Genomic DNA, 22,444 nt, shown 5'->3' with positions numbered 1-22,444 from the left:
CTGCAGGTCTAGGTGACATGCATTACCTGCAGGTCTAGGTAACATGTATTACCTGCCGGCCTTGGTAACATGTATTACCTGCAGGTCTAGGTAACATGTATTACCTGCCGGCCTTGGTAACATGTATTACCTGCAGGTCTAGGTAACATGCATTACCTGCAGGTCTAGGTAACATATATTACCTGCAGATCTAGGTGACATGCATTACCTGCAGGTCTAGGTAACATGTATTACCTGCAGGTCTAGGTAACATGCATTACTTGCAGGTCTAGGTAACCGTGGGTCTCAGTATTCCCACGGGAGTCTTGAAAAATTGTCACCCTCTAACCCACAGAAATTCCTCCTTTGGTGATGTCACTGATTGAGAAAGCCAACCCAGTTTTTCATCTGTGCTGCCCATTGGTGCTGCCTGAGCAGGCACAGCACGCAGCAGGAACTTTATCACAACTGAGTGGGCCGGCTGACCAATTAGAGCAGACTGGGCATTTCAGGAAGGCGGGGCCAAGCGCTCAGACAGAGGAGACTTGTTGGAGATGAGTCAGCTCTGCGCAAAATTGATCATCTGCTATAACCGCCTAATGCATGCTGGGTAGATTTGTGTCCAACTCGATCCCGACTCGCTCTGACGTCATGCACAGGTGGGCTCTCAGCTAATCTAACAGCTGATTGGTTCAGAATAGGGTGACCATACTTTGATTTCCATAAAAGAGGACACTCGAGACACAAATTCAGACAGGCGTCTCAGAGGTAAATGAACGTGCTTTATTGTGCCTCAATGGTGAAAAAATAAATGCAATAAAATAAAATCTGCAACAAGCTGAAACAAAATAATAGCTCTTTTCAAATAATACATAAATAGGAAATTATGTTTATGACCTATTCTGTCAGCTTCAAAATCCACCTTCAACTAAATATCTCTTAAAACCTTTTCAATGTAATAAGACTTTTTGTAAGAAGGTTTTCCGATGTCTATGTGAGCTTTGAGATATCCAGCAACTTTATTAGACACTGAAACATTTGTGCTAGCATAATATGTAATAAATGTAATACATATGAGGCAGCCTCTCTGGAATTACGTCACCCAACAAAGTACCGTAGTATTGCGTGCAAAGCGCCAGTCAATTTAAGTACACGCTCAATGCTAATGGTCCCATGAAAAACAGTGAAAACCGGACATTTTCATGAATTTTTAACACCCCCGCACGCCCGGACAGCACCTGAAAAGTGGACATGTCCGGGCAAAAGAGGACATTCAGTCACCTTAGTTCAGAATAAACTCAACATAATGACCTTTTATATAAACTTGTGGTTGAAACTTGAAATGCATTGAATCCAAAATTGATTGATTTGTAGGATTTAATTAAATACATTTTCTCATACCAGTATTTTTTTTTTTTTTATGTGTGTTTGTGTCTATCTCTGCCAATACCAAAACCACCAAGAAAACCTGGGACCAGGCAGCTTATGTCATAAAAGTCATAAATTAGAATGAAAAGAAGAGAGATGTTGCTACAGCAATCTGTGCGACCCGCCCAAACATTGAAGCATGGGCGCGTTCACGTGCTTCATCGTGAGCGTGCCTCAACCACCACTGTACTCTTTTGCTGCGTTCATGTACATTTGAAAAGAGCTTATTTTGACGCACGTTAGCAACGCCTTGTAACCACGCATGTGACCGTAGACTTGATGCAGTCTTTGCATGTGACAGACAAAAATAGGCAAATTTAAAATTCTTTTACAACTTGATATGCAACGTTTTATGCATAAACCACATATCAAATTTCAATAAGGGGTAGATCGGTATTTTTGTTAATTATTATTATAATTCACATTGGTATTTTGCAAGTTATTTGTGTTAATTTAATTTATTGGAGAAAGTAGGCCTATTTTCTTTTAAAACATTTCCCATTTACCACGCGACATTTTCTTTGAGATTATATTATTATTATTATAATTATTGTTATTTTACATTTACAATTACATTTAGATTAGCTTCCGTTCAGTGTTCGCATTTTTTATTTGCGATAGGTAAACCTCGCTGGTGAAAAGTTATATTCAAGTCGATTCCTACGACACGTGAATGCAGCATCGGACTGGGAGCTCAGCCCTCCTCGCTGTCTGTATCGATGAAGTTGTTTCAAAGATGGCGGATTTCCTGCCGTCCCGCTCCCTTTTATCTGTATGTTTCCCTAACTGTCTGCTTACAAGCGGCGAGGTAGAACAGTTGCGGAAATCTAAAGAGATAGATAAGTGTATTAATCGAGATAAGACCTATGTCAAAAGGTTAGTTAAGATCCTATTACTTGGGGCAGGCGAGAGCGGCAAGTCCACTTTCCTGAAGCAGATGCGCATTATCCATGGGCAGGACTTCGATCAGAAGGCCAAAGAAGATTTCAGAGCCACGATTTTTAGTAATGTTATCAAAGGTAAGAGCTCACTGAACACCCATTGTTCATTAATATGTTGAAACGGGCTGGTTTTGACCTCTGTATGGGCCGTTTATTTTTGGGTGTAAAGAGTGGGAAGTTGGTGGCCATGCTAGCTGCGGCTGAACCCATCGGTGAGGCACTTTTCTGTGTTCGACAATGCTAGTGTGGTTAGCGGGATAGCGACCAAGAAACGCCCATGTTATTCGTGTTGGTCGACATGGTGGGACTGACGGGGACGCTGGCGCGAGCAGTGGGCTCATTGTTTGGTTTTTTTCAGAGCTTCCTAGATTTTTTTTTTGTTATGTTCAGTCACAGGCAACGTCCACAATGGTTTGACATCCTAGTGTTTGCCCCAATGGCTGCTGTTATCACCGAGACATATCACTGTGGTGTATGGAGAGAACATGACACTAAAGCCTGTTTACTGTACACATGCCTATCATTTAATGGGCAGCCTAATCTAGTAGTAGATTAGTCTGTAGGGAGTTGGTTTGGGAACCGGAGGGTCGCCGGTTCGAGTCCCCATACGGACCAAAATATGGTGGTGGACTGGTAGCTGGAGAGGTGCCAGGTCATCTCCTGGGCACTGCCGAGGTGCTCTCAAGCAAGGCTCCGAACCAACAACTGCTTGGGGCCTTTCCATGGGCAGCCACCTACTCTGACATCTCTCCATTTAGTGCATGTATTACTGAGCATGTGTAATTCAGGACTTTGTGTGTAATAACAACGGAGTGTAAATTGTAATTTCCCCTTGTGGGATTCATAAAGTATACATTATCTAACTCAACTAAGGCTGACTTAAACACTAGACCCAGCAGCATCAATCTTTTTCTAATTCACAGTAAGAGCCAAGCTTAATCTTAATAATAATAATAATGTATACTCTATTAATCCCGCAATGGGAAATTACAATTTAGACTGTTGTTATTACACACAGGCCTGAACTTCACACACACAGATGGAGACATGTCAGGGTGGGGGGGCTGACCATAAAAAGGCACCCCAAGCAGTTGAAGAGCACCTTGGCAGTACCCAGGAGGTAAACTGGCACCTCTCCAGCTACTAGTCCACCACCATACTTTAGTCCGCATTGGGACTTGAACCAGCAACCCTCTGGTTTCTAAGTCCCTGCAGACTGAGCTACTGCAACCCAAGTCATCTGACATTACGATATGAAACTGTTTGCAGGCTGTTGGCTATGACGTTACAGAGGTGGAATGTTAAATATGTGCTTTTTAAAATGACGTCTGGTTTCTCTAAACCGTCTAAATCCACCTATTTGTGCTGGGTTTATGAAAAGTAGGACATATTGTGTTACAGTATAGATGCACAGGTTGGCCAGTAGCTTCTGCTGCCCTCTAAAAGTTCCAGAATCCCTTCACTTAACTTTCTATTCTACAATAATACTTAGCAGTCTGCTAACTGACTTCATGAATGAGCCAATAAAGTAGTGCATTGCTATGAGATGTACCAACAACAAAGGCGAGGTTGCATTAGGGGCCGTTGACTTTTGGTATAAACCCGGGTCATGGTGGAGGGAAATCCCAAACAGACATGATGCTGCCTTAAATGAGTCAGAGTAACCAAAGTAGCAAACCTCCTTGGTGAATCACACCACTACTCTGGTCATTCATTCAAAACATTTTCACACCAATAACGTGACTTTGAAACCGGTTCCTGAACATTACGGCACAAATCTTTGTATTTATGTTACAGCTCCGACTACTTGACTCGTCTCTGTAACGTCGAGTCCTTCCTGCGTGTCTCTACAACGTGTAACGTTAGACAGCCAATCACAGACATTATCAGATCTTTGTAGGAGCGTGCTGATTGGCTCACTTGATGAGATTCACTCCTTAGGTATTGAAATTGAGTGTTTTATACTTGATACAGAGAAGCCAGTTTGGTTGAGTACTTGGGACAGAGTCGAGTCCACTGACTGCTGAGTGGCCGCGTCCCGACTCCGTCCCAGCTCCAGCAGTTTCTATTCTATCTCGCGAGATCTTTTGGGTCATCGTGACTTCAGCTTCAACAAATCCAAACCTGGTGGGGATTGACAGACAGCGGAGCACGGAGCCGATCCAAAGCCGTTCTGTAACCGGTGCAAATTATTAGCGTGAGAGAGAGAGAGGGGGAAAACGAGGCAAGGAGGGGCCGAGCGAATCCAGGCGCTGTGCGCCGCTGCCGCTCTATAGTGAAACGAGTGTTTTAAATAGTCCCAAATGAATCAGACATGAGTTGAGTCTCTATTTGATGGGGATTGATGGGAAAAAGTGGATCATGAAGTGTAGGCCGAGTTCAACGACAGGTCACCGCGGCCCATTTGGAAGAAGGTCCTCCAAGGGTTGGACCCACTCCCAGGAGGTCCTTCACGGGTGGGCTCAGTTCGCTAAAACTAGTAATAATTGAAATGCAAATCAGCACGGCATGGTCTGGCTCGGCACAGCCAAAAGGGCCAGTAGAAAAAGCTGCCTGTGGATACTTGGCATACATAGTAAACTTCCAGTAAAGGGTTGAGAAATGACTTATGCTGCTGGGCAGTCAGGATGTGATGTCTGGGTTCAGTAATATACTAGTCAAACAAAGGTTTATGAACTAGTTATTGAAAATAAATGACTACATAACCAGATGATTTTGACAGCTCTAACTATTTAGATATTAAACAACAGACTAGAAGATGGTACATATGAAGTGTAGCTGTGCGTTCTTAAAGAAAATGTATGGCTCAGCAGAAAAAAAAATACCTGATTAACATTACCCAGAGCTGAAATGTTGTATTAAAGTGCCATGGTTATGAAAAAAGGAATCACTTTTTCTGCAATCTGGGGTGTGATTTTGTGCAAAGACTTTGCAGACAAACTTGGAAAAAAATCCTTCCATGCTGTTTTGAGTGAGATCCGGTTTCTGAATGTCCTCTGCCTTCAGTCTCCGGGTGAGCTGTTCAACATCTGCACAACTTTCTACGTCACTAGAGACAAGGGGGCTAACCGTAGCATGCTAGCTCATTCTCAATGGCAAAACACTGCTACATCAGCCACTAGTTGACCATATTCTCTGACTTATCTAGCTGATGGGATCTTACCGTGCTATTGAGCATGTCCAGCTCCCAACAAAGAAAGGATAGCAGTGAGGTTTCTCACTCTGGAGCTAAAACCGAGACCTAAACACACAGGGTAACAAGAAAAATATGGTGTTTTTAAAAAAAAATGAAACCATGTCAACTTTTTTTTTTGAATGTGTCATTTCATAGAACGCTCCGTTTTTTTTGCAAAGCCAATCTACCGCCCCGCGCACAGGGCTGTAGGGCGCGAGTAATATTTTTCCTCTAGGTCGCACCGAATGTCCTCGCATCCGCTGCAATGCTGTTTATATGGATATGGTTTAATTTTGCATTACATGAACCATTTCTTCTGTAAAGCCGTGCCTGTGTTTGGATCTCTCCTCTGCTCTCTCTCCTCTAACTCTCCATGCAGCCCGGCCACACAGCGGCTGCCGGGCCACACTTCTGACATTTGTCTACAGTTATAATTGTTATTAACACAGCTGTATATTGTTGAGCATGAGGGGCAAACCTGTATTTGTACCAGTGTTTCCGCGGTTAACTCTGCAATTGCGACCGCCACGGCGAAGAACACCGACGTTATTGAATGCAACTACCTTCAGTTGGTAGAGTAACTGCGTGTGAGGCAGAGCTGCTGGACCTGCAAGAGATATGACCCATGGCCGGAATATCATAGTTCATAAAAATGCAGCGCAGTGAAGGATACAGACAATTAATAAAAACGACATGTGTGACTCCGCTGACCCGCCATTCGACCCGTGCTGGACCCATTCATAATGAGTCTCTCTCTGTGAGTAGCGTCCATTGCACTTTCCCTCTCTCTCTCCAGCTCCTTTAATCAGTTATTGTTGAAAACAAGAGAAGGAGCTTTCTCAGAGATTCCTCTTGACAAACGTTCATTTCTTGACATAACTGTGTCTTATCAGCTTTCTTGCATGTGAGCATGTGCAGGACAAAGACTTCAGACAGATGTATCGCTGCCACTGTAGTGAAAGGAGAGACCACTACACTAGGCGTGTCTATACCTACATCACTATGTCCATCCTTGTGTGTCAAATCATTTCTCCAAAGTACGCTCACAAACAGACATGGTAGGAGACATGCACTGTGACGTTCACGGCTCGATCCGAGACCTAGCCCTTATTATACATCCATGTCCGAGGCTCTCTCTCTTTTCTTATATGTTAAGTGAGTGTTGTACCTTGAGACTAAAGATTAAACAGAGTCAAATTCCTTGTGAATAGTAAGGGGCTAAAGGCCGTGACCCCCCCCCCCCACAACCTGATAACCAGCTGACATGCTCGATCGGAAGGCGGGCGCTGACGGCAGTCAGACTGAAATGACCAATCTGATTGGTGGAGAGCTAACTTGGAAAGGACGAGCGGGACTCAGACAGAAATCTTTCAAAATGACCTTTGTGGAACTGAGATTAAAGGTGGGGGGGGGGGGGATCACCAGACTCCTCCAATACGGTATTATCACGATACTTATGCCACAATACGATATTATTGTGATTTTAAACATATAGTGTTACATACATACAGTATTGCTACTGAAAGAATCGCGATACTATGCTGTATCGATTTCCCCCCCCACCCTTACGATAAAGATTCAGCAGCTGCATGGGCGATTTCTCCTATAACCTTTTCAGAAACACGTATCGGGGTGCTATTTTAGTAAAATATGAGATGGTATTCTGAACGAGCTGCCATGACGGTCCGGCTTTGAATTTCCGGAGAAACCACACCCGCGTTACGCGTTCGTCAGCAGTCGGCATTGCTTTGGTGGGTTCCGACGCGCATTTTTTTGGCCAACTCGGGGAGTTTGATTTATTAGTTTAATATTTTATTTATTATTAATAACTGATTTATAATTCGACGGCCCGCTGTCTGGTTAGTGTGTCCAAAGTTTGGAATCAGTTAAAATGTGATTTATGTGTCTACTGCAAAATGATATGTACTAATATAATACTCTAAATAGTAAAAAAATATATATATATTTCCACCAGTGGCTCAGGTCTTGTAGGGGGGCACATTAGGTCTAGTGCATTACACTGGGGGAAGCCCTGTATCTAGTCTGCGGTTCCGAATACATCCAATGTGGTTGGCTTCCATGATGTCACAGAGGTTGGGGGGGGCAGTTCATGTTAACTCCACTTTGAATAAGCGCAAACAGGGAAGTGGGAAAGGCTCGCTCAGCTTCAGTCAGGGGAAGTGACTGACACTTGACGTGGTTGACGTGACCTGAGGAGGAAACCGTTAGTGTCTGTTTCATTTCAGAATTAACGTCAGGGTTCGGGGGAGGGGTGGGGAAGCACAGTAGAGTCTCTCTTTGACGCACCATTGACATACTCATGTGTTATTTCGTGTTACAGCCGAGTCAAATGGATTATGTTGTGGTTATGAGTTCATCCACCATGTCTCTGTTTCATATGTACGCCTGTTTGAGTACAGAACTTTTTTTTTTTTTTTTTTTTAAGTGTATATTAAAGCAGCTTGCTTAGATTATTGCCTCTTCTGGCATTGGGTCAAATCAGTAATGGTGTAGTTTGTGAAAGTGTGCCAGTTGACAATAACGATAAGAGACCATCACCATATCTGATGCCCAGCCAATGTTAAGATAATTATTATTTACTCTTTAGTACATTAAGTTAGAAAGTATCTCTGAATTGTATAGAAATTCCAATCTGTCTGAGGCTGTCAGGGCGCGGCGCTCTCCGCCAACAGTCGGACCTCCAACTGCAGGCCTGGATCTGGGTCTGACCCCGTTGGACTGGGCTGCCGTCTTATATGGGGGCAGCAGTATTTAATTGAGCCAGTTTCATAACCGCTTTAAACTCCTCACGGTGAAAAAAATCCTCATGTGAAATAGAAGTCCACTTCCGTGTTTTGGTACAGTTGATTTTCACAAACACACACACACACATAGAGAGACCTGCAATTTTACTTTATATTGATATACTGTTGTTGTTTTCCTTTTATTTTTTAAATGTACTTTTGTGGAAATTGCGGCAAGATGCAAGAGACAATTTCTCACTTTGAGCACACAAAAAGCGTGGCTCGTTTATTCAACAGGAGAAAACCAATGAATACAGAATAAGGCGCTGAGCCTAATGCCAACCTCGTAACGTCCCACGTCATCACGCCTTCACAACATTTAAAGGGGCCGTGTTCCCTGAACAGTTATCGTTAACTGTGGTGACTCAAGGGCAGTGAATTACATGTCTAATTAAATGAGTGTGGAACAACACTTATCAACAAGGTGAATTATGTATGTCACAGTCACTACACTTTGTACAATTTAGTTGTATGTATTTCTTCTCACATTATTATCCTCGATGCTTTGGCATTATTATTTGAGACAGACAGACAGACAGACAGACCACCCTTGGTTTTATATTTAAGTGTCTGTTTTTGTTTTTCAGATTCAAATATTTGAATTGAATTTAGGATATTTGTTTACAGACTTAGTTGATCAATTCACTTACTGTACATATGCCCTTGGCAGAAAACAACATTTGTATGTGACATTAGCTTCTTATATATTCTAAAAGAACCACATGTATGCAAGTGTAGCCTGTTTTGGAGACTAGAGAAATGGACAATCTTGACTACAATACATTTCCGACATGTTTCCCTCCGGCTTCAGGTATTCGAGTGTTGGTGGATGCTCGAGAGAAACTACACATCCCATGGGGCAACCCGTCCAACCAGCGGCACGGAGACACCATGATGGCGTTTGACACCCGCTCGGTAATGGCCAACGGTCACGGCATGGTGGAGCACAAAGTTTTCCAGCACTACCTGCCGTCCATCCGGGCCCTGTGGGCCGACCGGGGCATCCAGAACGCCTACGACCGCCGCAGAGAGTTCCAGCTGGTGAGTAAGCACTTTGACCAGCACCAACAGTGCACGAGCCCCAGACATGACATCCGAAAAACCAATATATTACACAATATACTAATGTGTGGCCACGACATACTAATTTGTGGCCAGGAAATAATAATTTGAGGCTGCTTATTAGTATGTTGTTAGTATGTAGTATTTTGAGTGTACATTACACCTATATTTTTGCCACATATCATGTCTGGGGCTCCGTAGTTATGTATCAGTCCAGAACCCATAGTCCTTAATAGATTCCTGGTGCAGTGCTTTGATGCTTGTTGATTATTTGAATAATAAGTGCCGATGTCCAATCAAGAATGGAGTCGGTGCTTAATGCTTTTAACTTTTTTACACTTTTTACAGCAACACAAGAGAACTTATTGTACCTTTTAAAATAAAGTTCCCGAATCATTACAGTTCATCAACTGGTAACAGGGTGAACTTGACTTCTGCATTCTCTTTGCAGCGCTCTACCAGCTATAACCACACTATATGCAAGTTTGCCAGATCGGGGAGTGGATCTGTAGTTCCAATGAGACAGCGATATCTTGAGAAAATAAAATTGTATAGGCGCCAGTAAAAGTAGAATTGTTTTTGATTTGCCTGAACAGACAAGTTAAAGAAAAACCTTAAACGCCTCAAATAGTAAAAATTTTCTTTAAAAAAAAAAATGATAAAACTGGTCGGGGTGCTGTGATACTGTGAAAGTATCAAATTGTTTAATCTGCAGAAAAATGCACGCCAGTCCTGTTCAGAAACTGTGCCTTTAAACGCACCATCAGGACTTCCTGTCCATTTTCGATGTCACAATTATTAGTTAGTTATTTCCCAGCTGCAATAACGACAAAGAGACTCAGAGAGAACAGATTCAACACCCGGAAACACTGACCAATCAGAGCAGACTGGGCTGTTTCGGGAGGGAGGCTTAAAGAGACAGGCACTAAAACAGAGCATTCAAACAGTGAATACAGGTAAACTCAGACATACATATTTTTTTTACATTAAAGCATGTAAAAATGGCCCATTCAATTTGACACCCATGATGCTTTCTTTTACCACTATTTGCATGTCCAAAGATTACTTGTGAAAAGTTGTGAGTAGCTTGAGAGGACCGTACAAAGGAGTGCACAGACAAGCATTGACAGCTACAGAATAAAGGCTTGTCCTCATAGGGGACGGAGCCGGCCTGCAGCTGCTGAGCGCACACAGACAGACACAGACAAGCTAATGAAGGGTTTCTTCTCTCTGTCCCTTTGCCTCCCTACGCCCTTCCTTCCTCCATCTCTCCCTCACTGCTCTCCACAAGTTTACATTGTGTGCTCACTTGAGAATGATCTCTAACTGTCCTGCAGGGAGTCTAGCTAGCCAAGCATCTGTTTGGAGCTGCGGAGATTTAAAGAGCGGTTAGCTCACTGTGCCTTGGTGTTTTTCTAATGTTACCCTGTTAGTACATGTGTTATCATTCTGTTACGCCTCTTCGTGCTTTAACTACTGATTTCCTGTTTCCTACAACAACGTATCCTTTAAAACAGGTTATGGTCTGTACAAAGAATGCATTTGATGTCCCCACAGTCACTATGTGTTCTTCCCCAACAAACACACAGTTGGTAGGATCTGTCAGCAGGATTGAGTTTGTCCACTTCTGCCAATGTCCCAAAATCTAAACCCTTCAAAGTAGGGCTAGAACGATTCGCCGACGTAGCGAGCAGTCACAGGCCATGGTAAAGTTGGCTTCATATTGAAAGGTCAAACTGCAGAATAGATTTTTCAAGTGTGTTGTCTTTCCGTCGTCCAATACAAAACCAACTTCACCACGGTCTGCCAAAGCAAGTCTGCTGCGGTGTGGCAGACCCGCGTCCCGGCAAAGACTGGAGCGACTGGGCTGTGAAAGTGAAAATGGAAAGGAGGAATATACTGTGAGGGAGGAAGAGGAGGCTGCAGATTCAGAGAGGGACAGAGGTAGAGAGTGATCAGGAGGATGAAGATGACCGTGAGGAAGAGGAGGCTGCATATTCAGAGAGAGGGACAGAGGTAGAGAGCGATCAGGAGGATGAAGATGACAGGGAGGAAGAGGAGGCTGCAGATTCAGAGAGAGGGATAGAGGTAGAGAGGGATCAGGAGGATGAAGATGACCGTGAGGAAGAGGAGGCTGCATATTCAGAGAGAGGCACAGAGGTAGAGAGGGATCAGGAGGATGAAGATGACAGGGAGGAAGAGGAGGCTGCAGATTCAGAGAGAGGAACAGAGGTAGAGAGTGATCAGGAGGATGAAGATGACAGGGAGGAAGAGGAGGCTGCAGATTCAGAGAGAGGGGCAGAGGTAGAGAGGGATCAGGAGGATGAAGATGACAGGGAGGAAGAGGAGGCTACAGATTCAAAGAGACGGACAGAGGTAGAGAGTGATCAGGAGGAAGATGAAGATGACAGGGAGGAAGAGGCCAGTTGTAAGGCCCTTTTAAAATAAAATAATAAGAATATGGTGGTGGTGAGACAGTGGATATGACACATGCCTTTAATGTGGGAGGTCTGGGTTCGATTCCCACTGTGATATATCAACCAATTTGTCCCTGAGCAAGGAACTAAACCCCTAGTCTATCCAGAGGTGTGTGACATCTGATGTATAGCATTAGAAGTCACTTTGGATAAAACGTGTCAGCTAAATGACATGTAATATATTAGTCAGCTGATTGTGAAACAATAAACCTGATTTTGACTTTGAACTACATGCAACAGTGTAGCCAACGGTTTATTTTCACTCTATACACACTAATGGCCTGCTTCATGGCTGGTGGTAATTTCACATTTTGCATATTGAAATAATCTCTGACACGTTAACAACGTAACACATTAACAGTTACAAAGCGGCTGGAGACGGGGATGTTTACTCCTTGGTTCATGTCAGTCAGTATGAATTAACACCAAGAAACATGTTTAATTATATATATTTTGATAAATAAGTCGCAGGATCAGCCAAACAATGAAAACAAATGTGACCTATAGTCCGAAAAATACCGTAATCAAGTACATTAGTAAAGTATTCTACCGAATGTTCCATCCATTAATCAGACAATAAATAATTTAGCTTTAGAGTAAATAGCGATAAGAACGTTTTCCTTTTCAGAATGAGCAAAGTTTGCGTAAATACAGTACATTAACAAGGATAGACGCTAATATTTTTAAACACCGGCCACATGGGCCACCAAGCCAAGAAGGCTCTCAGGATACACACTACTGTTTATGTACACAAGTGATTCATATTGAGTATGTTGGGCACAGTATGAGATTTAGGACGCAGCAATTAAGTCCGAATTTTGTGGAAAACTGTCACTGAAAAGTCTTTCTCTTTCTCTTTCATTCAGGGTGAGTCAGTCAAGTATTTCCTGGACAATTTGGAAAAGCTCGGCCAGACGGTAAGTCCCACCCATTCTTCAGAGGCTCGACTAATCACAGGTCCCCTGCAGCCAGGGCGGCTGATGCAGCAGATTGGTGGCTAGTTTGTTGAAAGGAGAAGTGAAAGGATAGTCTTCCTGTCCTCCTGTTCCTCCATGTAGCCGCCTGCTAGCACAGCTTACTGCCAAGCTGTAGGTACTGCTAGGGAAGACAAACACTGACAGCATTTGTCAGTAAAACAACAATTTTGTTTGGGGTGCACGATTCAGAAAATTTCACGAGTTGATACTAGACTAGATTTTTGGGCTCATGATTTGATTCAAAATCTACCTTCGATTTCAAAAACAATTCTCAATTAAAAAATCAAATTAGTCAGAGTATGTACATGTAATTACTTTTCCCATTTGATAGTATAAACATCATCACAAAACAAAACAAAACCATTTTAAAAAATGAATCGATTTTTGGAATTCTATGAATGATTTTGAAACTGTAGAGCTTGAATCAAGTCACTTTTTTTTTTTTTTGAACACCCCTTAATTTTGGCATTGGTTTAGCCAATCCAGGATGAATAAAACAATGAATTCAAAAGCCTGCTTACATCAGCCAACAGAATAAAGGACAAGATATGGTTCTTAACCAAACCCCTAATAGTTTCAGCCGTCCATTAAGCCCATTACAAAGGAATCAGAGTCAATCCGGATAACACTAGTCATCTGTTGGGGAATACTTAATGCTTTCTGACACAATCTCTAATGACTCGGGTTGCCTGATAATATGCTACAACTACAAGTTTATTTGGCATCAAAAGTGTTACAGTTGAATGAAGATTAGGACTAAAACGCAGAGGCAGAAGAAGGTAAACCAGAATTTATTTAACAAAAAGTTCCAAAAAACAAAGGGATCAGGTGGCAAAAACAAGAGACTTCAGAGACCAAAGTCGATAAAGCCAAAAATCCCACAACCCAAAAATCCAACAAGACCAAAAGAGAAAGCAAAAACTAAAAACTGGATGCGGGAGAACCAGCGACTGGGAAAGACTCACAAGGAAGGTCGGGACACCGACTGAAGGGAGACGGGACAAAACGATCTGACAAGAGACAAACGGAACACAGAGGTTAAACACAAGAGGAAACGAGGAACAGGTGATGTATCAGGTGGATCACATTAGGGCTAGACAGGACAATCCGACTGACACTCGCAGGGGAACACAAGACAGGAACAGCAATACCAGACACAAACCCGAGGAGACGAGACAAGACGGGACCAAGAAACCACAGGAGGAGGAAAAGAAAACAGAGTAAAACCCCAAACCAGAACAATAAGGAGGACTTTAAATCACTCCCAGCTAGTTAAAATAAGTCCATGTGACCATGCATACTACCAACAACCTCTAAAATATATCTTCCTCTATGAAGATATTATTATAAATTATAGTATTGATCAAGTTTTTGGCGGATTTCTTAATGTGACATTGGAACTTAATTCATTTCTGACACCAGAGAATGTAAAGTAACAAGTATCTGTTTTGCACGTTTTGCGCTGCAACTTAAAAAGTCTTAATAAGGCTACACTTTCAAAATAAAACGTCTTAAGTTCACTTAAGGTCTTCATTTTCCTCAGTCCATGTTACGCCACCTCATTATGATAATTTATTTCTTTATTCTGTGGTGTTGTAGGTTTTTCTTCTGCTAGTCCAAATATCATTTCTCTGTATTACAACTACATTACAAAAGAGACCAGCCTGCTACTTATATTGCAGCCAATCAGCTTTCGTGTTGTCATGTTGTGCTGAACTTGACCATGAAAGCTCCTCCTGAGTTCTTCCTAGACTTTCTGAACCATATCTGTTATTTGAGTGCATAGCATGGCCTGTGTCCCCGTTAAGCGACGATGAGTCAGCACCTCTGGAATGTTAGGAATGTGCATCTGGTGTAGCCAGAGCCTAGGCACACGCACACACAGTGGGATTTAACATAATGTGACATCATATTTGCCCTCTCCCTTTCACAAACACAGACTCTCTCCTGAAGCCCCACATGTGTTTATGCACTCTAGTATTTCAGGAATGCAGTGTTAAATGGGGATGTTCCCAAATCGGGGGCAGCATGAGGCAATCACAAAGATCGCAGTACCTCTGTTATTGAATATGGAAGTTATTTGAAACAGTCTTTCAGTTTTCCTCCAAGATCTGTCAGAATAATACTGAGTCTGATAATGTGCTTGCAGGACTACCTCCCCAGCCAACAGGACATCCTCCTGGCCCGAAAACCCACCAAGGGCATCCACGAGTACAATTTTGAGATAAAGAACGTGCCCTTCAAGATGGTGGACGTGGGCGGCCAGCGCTCGGAAAGGCGGCGCTGGTTCGAATGCTTCGACTCGGTCACTTCCATCCTCTTCCTCGTCTCGTCCTCTGAATACGACCAGGTGAGTCAGCTGGCAGCCGCACAAACCCTGGACGTGGAACTCCTGAATACAGAATTGACGTAGCCATGCATTCAAATACACTTTTTATTGAAGGGCAGAACACCATTAGAACTCTTCTTGATGAAATAGCTTCTACACTGAGAAGAACTTGTGTTTTCCTGCTATAAATTTGAAAGTTTTCTTCTAATAATGACCTCAGTGTTCCCTCAACACACCGGGACGGGCAATTGGACCCTCCCGTGCGCCGGGGGTTTACCCATTTCCATGACTGCCGGACACCATGCAGACGAGTTAGGCATTATTATTTTCTGCGTGGATTGTTTTGCATTGAAAATGCAAAACTACCAAAAGAATCCAGCCCGACCCTAACTGAGCCCGGCACATTGACTGTAATTATGAGCCTGGGCCTGATTTAAACCTGAATAATGTAACCAGGACAATGTGATGACCTGATCATATCTGTCTTATCTGTCTTTAAGTGACACTGATCTGTGTTTATGGTTATTATTTGTAAAGAAATGGCCGAGCAGATTTCCCCAAACAAATCCAGTGTGGCAGGGTTGACATTTTTACGATGTAAATTGAGGGATCAAAAGCAGTATCGGCTCCAAATATCCGCTCAAGGAAACCGCCTTGCCGTATCGGTGATCGGCTAAGGCTGATGAAGAAAAGAAATCGGCATTGGCACAAAAAAATTAATATCGGCCGATCTCTAATATATTGTGTATATATAACGATTCATTAATATTATGAGTTGAACCAAGTTTCTAATGGCGGATTGGCGGGTAAGAGGTTTACTATTAACATCCCTAATACTATGATATGGCCCATGTTATGAATTATTATTGTCACATACACATTATTTTTCTGGCAGACAGTGAGTTTCACAGGGTTAGAAAGGTGCACACTCGCAAGCACACACTCTGTTTCTTATCAATATATCAGAAGGCAGCCCACACGCATGTTTGTAGTGACACCTCGTGTCTTCCACGAGTTTTCCTCGTGGTGTAAGAAAAACCCATTGAATGTATATTTTAATAAGTCACACAGACAACTATTTGCACAAAAGATGATTCATTGGTTAGTCAGTGGAGCAAATGGTTTGACAAGCCTGGAAACGTGTAGCAAGTGCGGCCTATAGTTAAAGGGGCATAGCCTGTGTAGGGGGTTTATTGTTTTATATAATTTTGCTTTGGGCGAGTATTTTCACTTAACCCTCCTGTCGTCCTCGGGTCAAATTTGACCCATGTTCAAAGCTTCTATATCACAACATTTGGGTTTCTTTCAACCAAATTCCACTGAATTTTTGGTGTTTTATGTAATAAAACACCAAAGTATGGAAATATGGTAGTATGGAATTAGCCTGACTTCCCTTTGACAGTCTGTGATTATCCATCAAATACCTTCCTTTGATCTTAAATATTAGTTATTCATACTTTCTGCTTTTTTAACTCATAGGTTAGATATCATTTTTTATAGGCTACATGTGGTGTATTGACCCTAAAATTCCAAAACGATGAGTGGAAAACTAGTGGCGAAAATGTCCAAAAATGCTAAAAAAAAACCAACAACAACCAAAGAGACAAAAATGTCGCAGTTTGTGACAAAAGTGTCAAAATAAATGTTAATTTTCTTGAGACGGAAGGACAACACAAGGGTTAAAACTATGGTTGCACGAGATTGGTGTTACCATCTTGTGAATAAATCCACCTGGACTGGACCTGGGCCTTCTTCTGTTTTTGTGCCTCGGCCAACCTTACAGTGAGGTGTTGTTATTGTCATCTTATAGTGTCATAAATTATCATGACTAAATCCCAAATGAGGCTTTGTGGAATGGCAACATAGTATGTAATCACATGTGAAGTGTAATGTGTATATATAAAGATTAGTTCAAAAAATCCCAGGTGCCCATTAAATAAACAAAAGCTGCTTACACCAGACGCACACGGTCACCTTTAACCTCAGCACACAAATCTCATTCTCTCACACCTCCCCCCCCCCCCCCCCCCCCCCCCAGGTGCTGATGGAGGACCGCCAGACCAACCGGCTGAGCGAGTCGCTCAACATCTTCGAGACCATCGTCAACAACCGCGTGTTCAGCAACGTCTCCATCATCCTGTTCCTGAACAAGACGGACCTGCTGGAGGAGAAGGTGAAGCAGGTGTCCGTCAGAGACTACTTCCCCGAGTTCTCGGGCGAGCCCGCCAGCCTGGCCGACGTCCAGCGCTTCCTGGTGGAGTGCTTTCGCAAGAAGCGCCGCGAGCAGCAGCAGAAGCCGCTCTACCACCACTTCACCACGGCCATCAACACGGAGAACATCCGGCTGGTGTTCCGCGACGTCAAGGACACCATCCTGCACGACAACCTCAAGCAGCTGATGCTGCAGTGAGAGGACTGCCGGGGAGACGGGGGTGGGGGGGCCGAGCCAGGCAGAAAAAGCCCCCTCACCCGGAAGGGGGAGCGGGTGGTGTCCCTCTACCCATCAGCCTCCCTCCTTGACTTTGACTGGCTCCTCACTTTTAAACTTTGACTGTGTGTTCAAGCCACCACTACTACCGCCATCCCCCCCCCCCCACGCTTGCTCTCTGCCTTACTGAGCGTGTTCACTATGACTTATGAAAGGCTCCTGTTGGCTAAGAGCCCCAACCACCCTCTGACCCTTCAAACCACTGTAAACCACTGTAAATGACCTCTAAGCCCCGCCCATATTTCTTCACTGTGTTGCTCTAATTCACATCCACACCTTCTTTTCTGTGCTGCTCTGACCACTGTTGTTAGCGAAGGAGTGGGGGAGGGGCTCGTGTTAAACTGGTGTTGCCGAGTAACCGTCTCCAGCGACTGTTGCCAGGTGTCGCCTTCCTCTTCCCAACTTCTTTTGTCTCTGGTTTCCCAATTGGCTCTCCACTGGCGCTTGGTAACGGCATCACTGTGGGTTTTTGTCAGTGGAACTAACAACACACTGCCGCCACACGGCGCGCCGTCCCAAGTCCAGACACGTAGCCTTTTAGTACTTTTTATTGCAACCTTCACCATTCCTTCCACTCCTGCAGTCACTGGAAATCATGAAGCTTAAAGCCGTGACGTTCTGTTTCTGCCAGACAATGTCTTTTTATTATTTATTTTTTTTTTTGTCTCCATAATAACGGGATTGCGGGTTGTGAGACTCAGGATATGCCTCGACCCTTGTAGCAAAGGGGGGGGGGGGGGGGGGGGGGGGGGGGGGAGAGAGTCCACAGGGGCCGGGATGTACAAGCTCGGAGAGAGTGGGCAAGAAAAGTTTTTTGATTTTGATTTTTTTTTATTAGGCTGGAAATACGACGGTAGTGTGAAGTGTTGCAGGGCACCCGCGGGGGGGGGGTTACACAGTTAATAACCGGACGGCAGCTTTGATATGCAGTGTTGAGCGGCAGTGTGTTTGGGCCTTGAGATATATATGTACATATATATATATATCTATCCTGTTCCAAAGTCTGCCTAATACTAGTCTTCTAATAATTTAGTTTCTTTTCCTAATATATGAACATAGTGTATGTACCTATGCATTTCTCTTTAACTTATATTTGACACTTGCTGATGGACTCTGTTACACTTAACTGGATACGTGACCACTTGGAAAAGGAGCCGCCGCGCTATAAGGGTAGCTAGTGCCGGCTTGATGTACAGATGTTGTATATTGCTGTTTCTCAGGGCACATTGTGAACCCCGCTCCTCTGGGATCTGAAGCCCCCCCCCCTCCAGTCTGTTCAGTGTCTTTTCTATATCTGTGTCTGCAGAGAAGACTTTGAAAAGCAGAACTGCGGCTGATCTTCAGCCAGGACAAACGAAGCACGTGTTGTCTGGACAATGATGCTGCATTTTAGAAAGAAGCCTCGCTAATGCACACTGAAAAGAATTAGACTGAAGCCCTGTGGGACTTTCACGTTCTCCTCATCCGAGACGAAGAAGAATGGAAAACAGTTTTTTTTTTTCTTTCTTCCTCCTCCCAGTTGGGTGTGTGTTATGCTACGAACGGTGAGGTGGCTCAGTCTTTCTTTTGTGACATTTTTTTTTTCTTTTCTTTTCTAAAAGGTACCTGTTCCACCTTTCTGTCTGTCTCTCCTTCCATGCATCCTAAGTTAAAAACCAAAAGGGACATAGCCGGCCTGTATGTCACTAAGGGACGATCTCACTGCTGTGGACTGGTTCTGGACAGTTCACATGGTCCAGTCCATGGTCCTCTTTAACTCCTCCTCTCATGTCTAATGTGTCAGTGTGTAACTCTCACACCAAGCACATGCTCATTAACAGCTGATGTAACCTCCCACACAGATGTGTTTGTATTCTCCAATGTTCATTTGAAACGAATCAGGGTCCCTGGTTGGCCCCAGACCCTTCTCAGATGGAACTGAGAGTGGGTCTTGGGAAGGTTCATTGCAGCTCCTTTCCAAAGGGGCGTCACCAGGACTAATCTCGGAGACAGGAAGTGTGCGCGCCGCAGCTTACCATTGGCCCTGCTTGATATGTGCAGTCCCGTTCGTATAGAGGATCTTTGGCCTGTCACTCAGCTGTGAAGTCACATGGCTAGTTGTGTTGCATGTTCCCAACTCTCAAAGACGAAGTTGACCGACAACACAGTCCAAAGCCCCGGCCTCTTCCAGGCCCTTGTGTCATGTAATGACTTCAGGCCAGAAGAAAAGCCTGTTGTTCCACAAACACACACACACGCCATGAAGTCACAGCAGAGCAGGCCCGGACCCTGACCCTGACATGGCCTTTGTAAACTTTGTTAGATCAGACAGTGTGTCGTCAGACAGGAGCTGGAGGGCGGGTGTCCCACGTCCGGTCTAATGGAGACTCTGTGATGTGTTCAGGGCTCCACAGTCTTGTGAGTTTTCACAGTTTGAAAAGGAGTCCCATCCTTCCAAAAGCACTTGTTCAACTGTCTTCCCCCATCTGGAAATGGGGGGGGGGGATAAAGAAAAAATCAGTTCTGAGACTTATCAGAAGATTCTGAAGAAAAACTCTTTAAATTTGAATATAAAGAACTTTTTTTTTTTTTCTTCTTAGATCAGTACACTAGGAGCGAGGGGAAGAAAATCATTGATTGAAGTTCAGATTTATTTTTATAAATCTTGCGGAACAGTATTGGTAACTAAGTGTCTAAGTTCGAAGACAATGCTCGCCAACATGTCAGGACTCTGAGTCTTCAGGTCTGACCCCCCCAAACCAACGTGCTATCATGGGACCACAGTGACACCCGAGCCAGCTCCAATCGCTGAATTTTTTTTATCTCTTAAGAAAAAGTCAGAACGTCTTTTTTTATTTATTTTGAATGTTGCCAGACCGGTGGGGGCTCTGCTGGTTTTGGCTGTCCACAGCTACTTTTGAACCCCTAACGGGTTCGATGTGCTTTGTGCAGTCCTGAAACCCTGAATCATAGAATTGGGGGGTAGGAATGAAAAAAGTGGACCAATAGCCCTGGTTACCTTCATGCCTCCGCACACCTGATCCATTACTAACTCAAATGGATCTATTAACCCTTTTTAATTTTTATTTACATTTTTTTTTTAACCATTGGAGGTTTGTACACAAACACAAAAAAAAAAGAGGAAGGTAACGTACATCTGGTGAAATTGGTGACATATCTGGTGGAATTCCCAGCAGCACCGGCACAAGTCCGGCAATTGGACGTTGTCGGAATAGACTACAAACAGCTTATCATTAACATCCCAGATGAGTTCCTCAGTTCCCCACCCCTCTGGTGTTGGATGGGTCGCGGTCGATGCATTTCACATGACCACCGTCTGCCTTCCAGCACCAGCGGGGATTCGGCACCAGTTCCAACGGGGCATGGGTAAGAAGAGCGCTAGTCTCGCCCTGGGACCTGATGGCGACCCTTCTGATCTGAGAACAGGAAAAAAACCAGTTGTAGCCAAGAGACCTTGTTCTGGTATAGCAGTGTGTCACCCACGATCAACCACATTCTCCTTTTTTTTTTTTTCTAAGACTCCATCTTTGACTTTGCCTTCTCACGTTTCTGTGATAGTTTTGTACATCTTCCATATGCCATGTGAATCTGACATTGCTGTCACTAATAAGTGTTTTTTTCTGGAGGAAAATTGAGGAAAACATGCCTTTTCTTACGTGTTGGTTGTAAATACCTGTGTGAGTACACCAGTGTCACCTTACATAGTCCAAACTATGCAATAGCACTGCTCCACAGCCATGATGTGGTATTATTGTTAAAAAAAATAGAAGTCATGATCTGACTGACTGATGATTCTCTTAATGCCAGTGTCTTATAGAAATGTTTGTGTAATAATTCTGCAAATTATCTGCCAAATATACTGATGTTTAGTGCCTCCTATTTTCCAAGATCTGCCTCTACTGGCCAATCGTGTTAACGAAGGTTTTATACTGTTTTAGGGGTTTTTAAACGATGCCACGCGGGCAGTTTGAGTTCCATATCTAGTCATTCAGATGAAATCTTTCTCCCAGTTTGATATTTTCAGATAGACAAGCTTTCATTGTACAGTCTAACTTATGCTGTCTTACCCTTCTGCTCCAGAATAAATCAAACAGTTAAAAACTCATCTGGCTGTCAGTGTCGCTGTTATTGGATTTTTGAAGAAGACGCGGCTATTTTGTACAAAGCTGTTGAATATCAGTTAAAATATAATAGAATACCTTTTATTATACACATCTGCAGTACCTTATATTTAATAGACTGAAGCAGTCCCTTAACAGTGTCAACAAGAAGGTATATAACATGGAATAAAATATAAGTAGTGTAAAGGGGGGGGGGTAGTTAGGGTGCATAGTTCCTGAGACATCTATATACATATATAAAATAGTACGAAAAATAGGTTTTCATTATATACGCATTATGAAAATATTACAATCATGAAATTGCAGTTTTTGGTGTATCGAAGGTATTTGAAATTGCACAGTTTCCAGTTGTCAAAATATTACAATTTTAAACATTGTACAGCAATGGAATTCCAGAGGGGGGTTTCCCTCTACAGTAACCGTAGTTTACATACAGTTGGAATTTGAATTTTGCAAATGATGTCTTTTTTTTATGGATATAAGGTCAAAGTTCTCTGATTTCAACTTGTTAAATATGAATATTTTCTATGATTCTTATACCAACCGTTAGTTGCAGCCCTGCCGGAGAGGGTAAACTCAGAAAAAAAACACTTTCATTGGACAGGAAGACCAGTGTCTTATAGTATTATATATTGCACACTAGGTGGGAAGAAGACATTCGGG

General features: G+C 43.3%; 1 protein-coding gene across 1 annotated transcript; it reads left to right on the top strand.

Annotated features, from left to right (window-relative positions):
• Positions 1–2,143: 2,143 nt before the first annotated feature.
• Positions 2,144–18,257, top strand: gna13b (guanine nucleotide binding protein (G protein), alpha 13b). The gene is made up of 5 exons (XM_034895139.1): positions 2,144–2,426; positions 9,139–9,368; positions 12,733–12,783; positions 14,993–15,193; positions 17,211–18,257. The coding sequence occupies exons 1-5, from the start codon at positions 2,144–2,146 to the stop codon at positions 17,580–17,582; spliced, it is 1,137 nt and encodes a 378-aa protein (XP_034751030.1). The 3' UTR covers positions 17,583–18,257.
• Positions 18,258–22,444: the final 4,187 nt, after the last annotated feature.

This window comes from Etheostoma cragini, chromosome 15, assembly GCF_013103735.1.
Source record: "Etheostoma cragini isolate CJK2018 chromosome 15, CSU_Ecrag_1.0, whole genome shotgun sequence".
Lineage (NCBI taxonomy): Eukaryota > Metazoa > Chordata > Actinopteri > Perciformes > Percidae > Etheostoma > Etheostoma cragini.
Note: the sequence above shows the minus strand (reverse complement) of the source record. Positions and strands in the feature narration are given on the sequence as shown.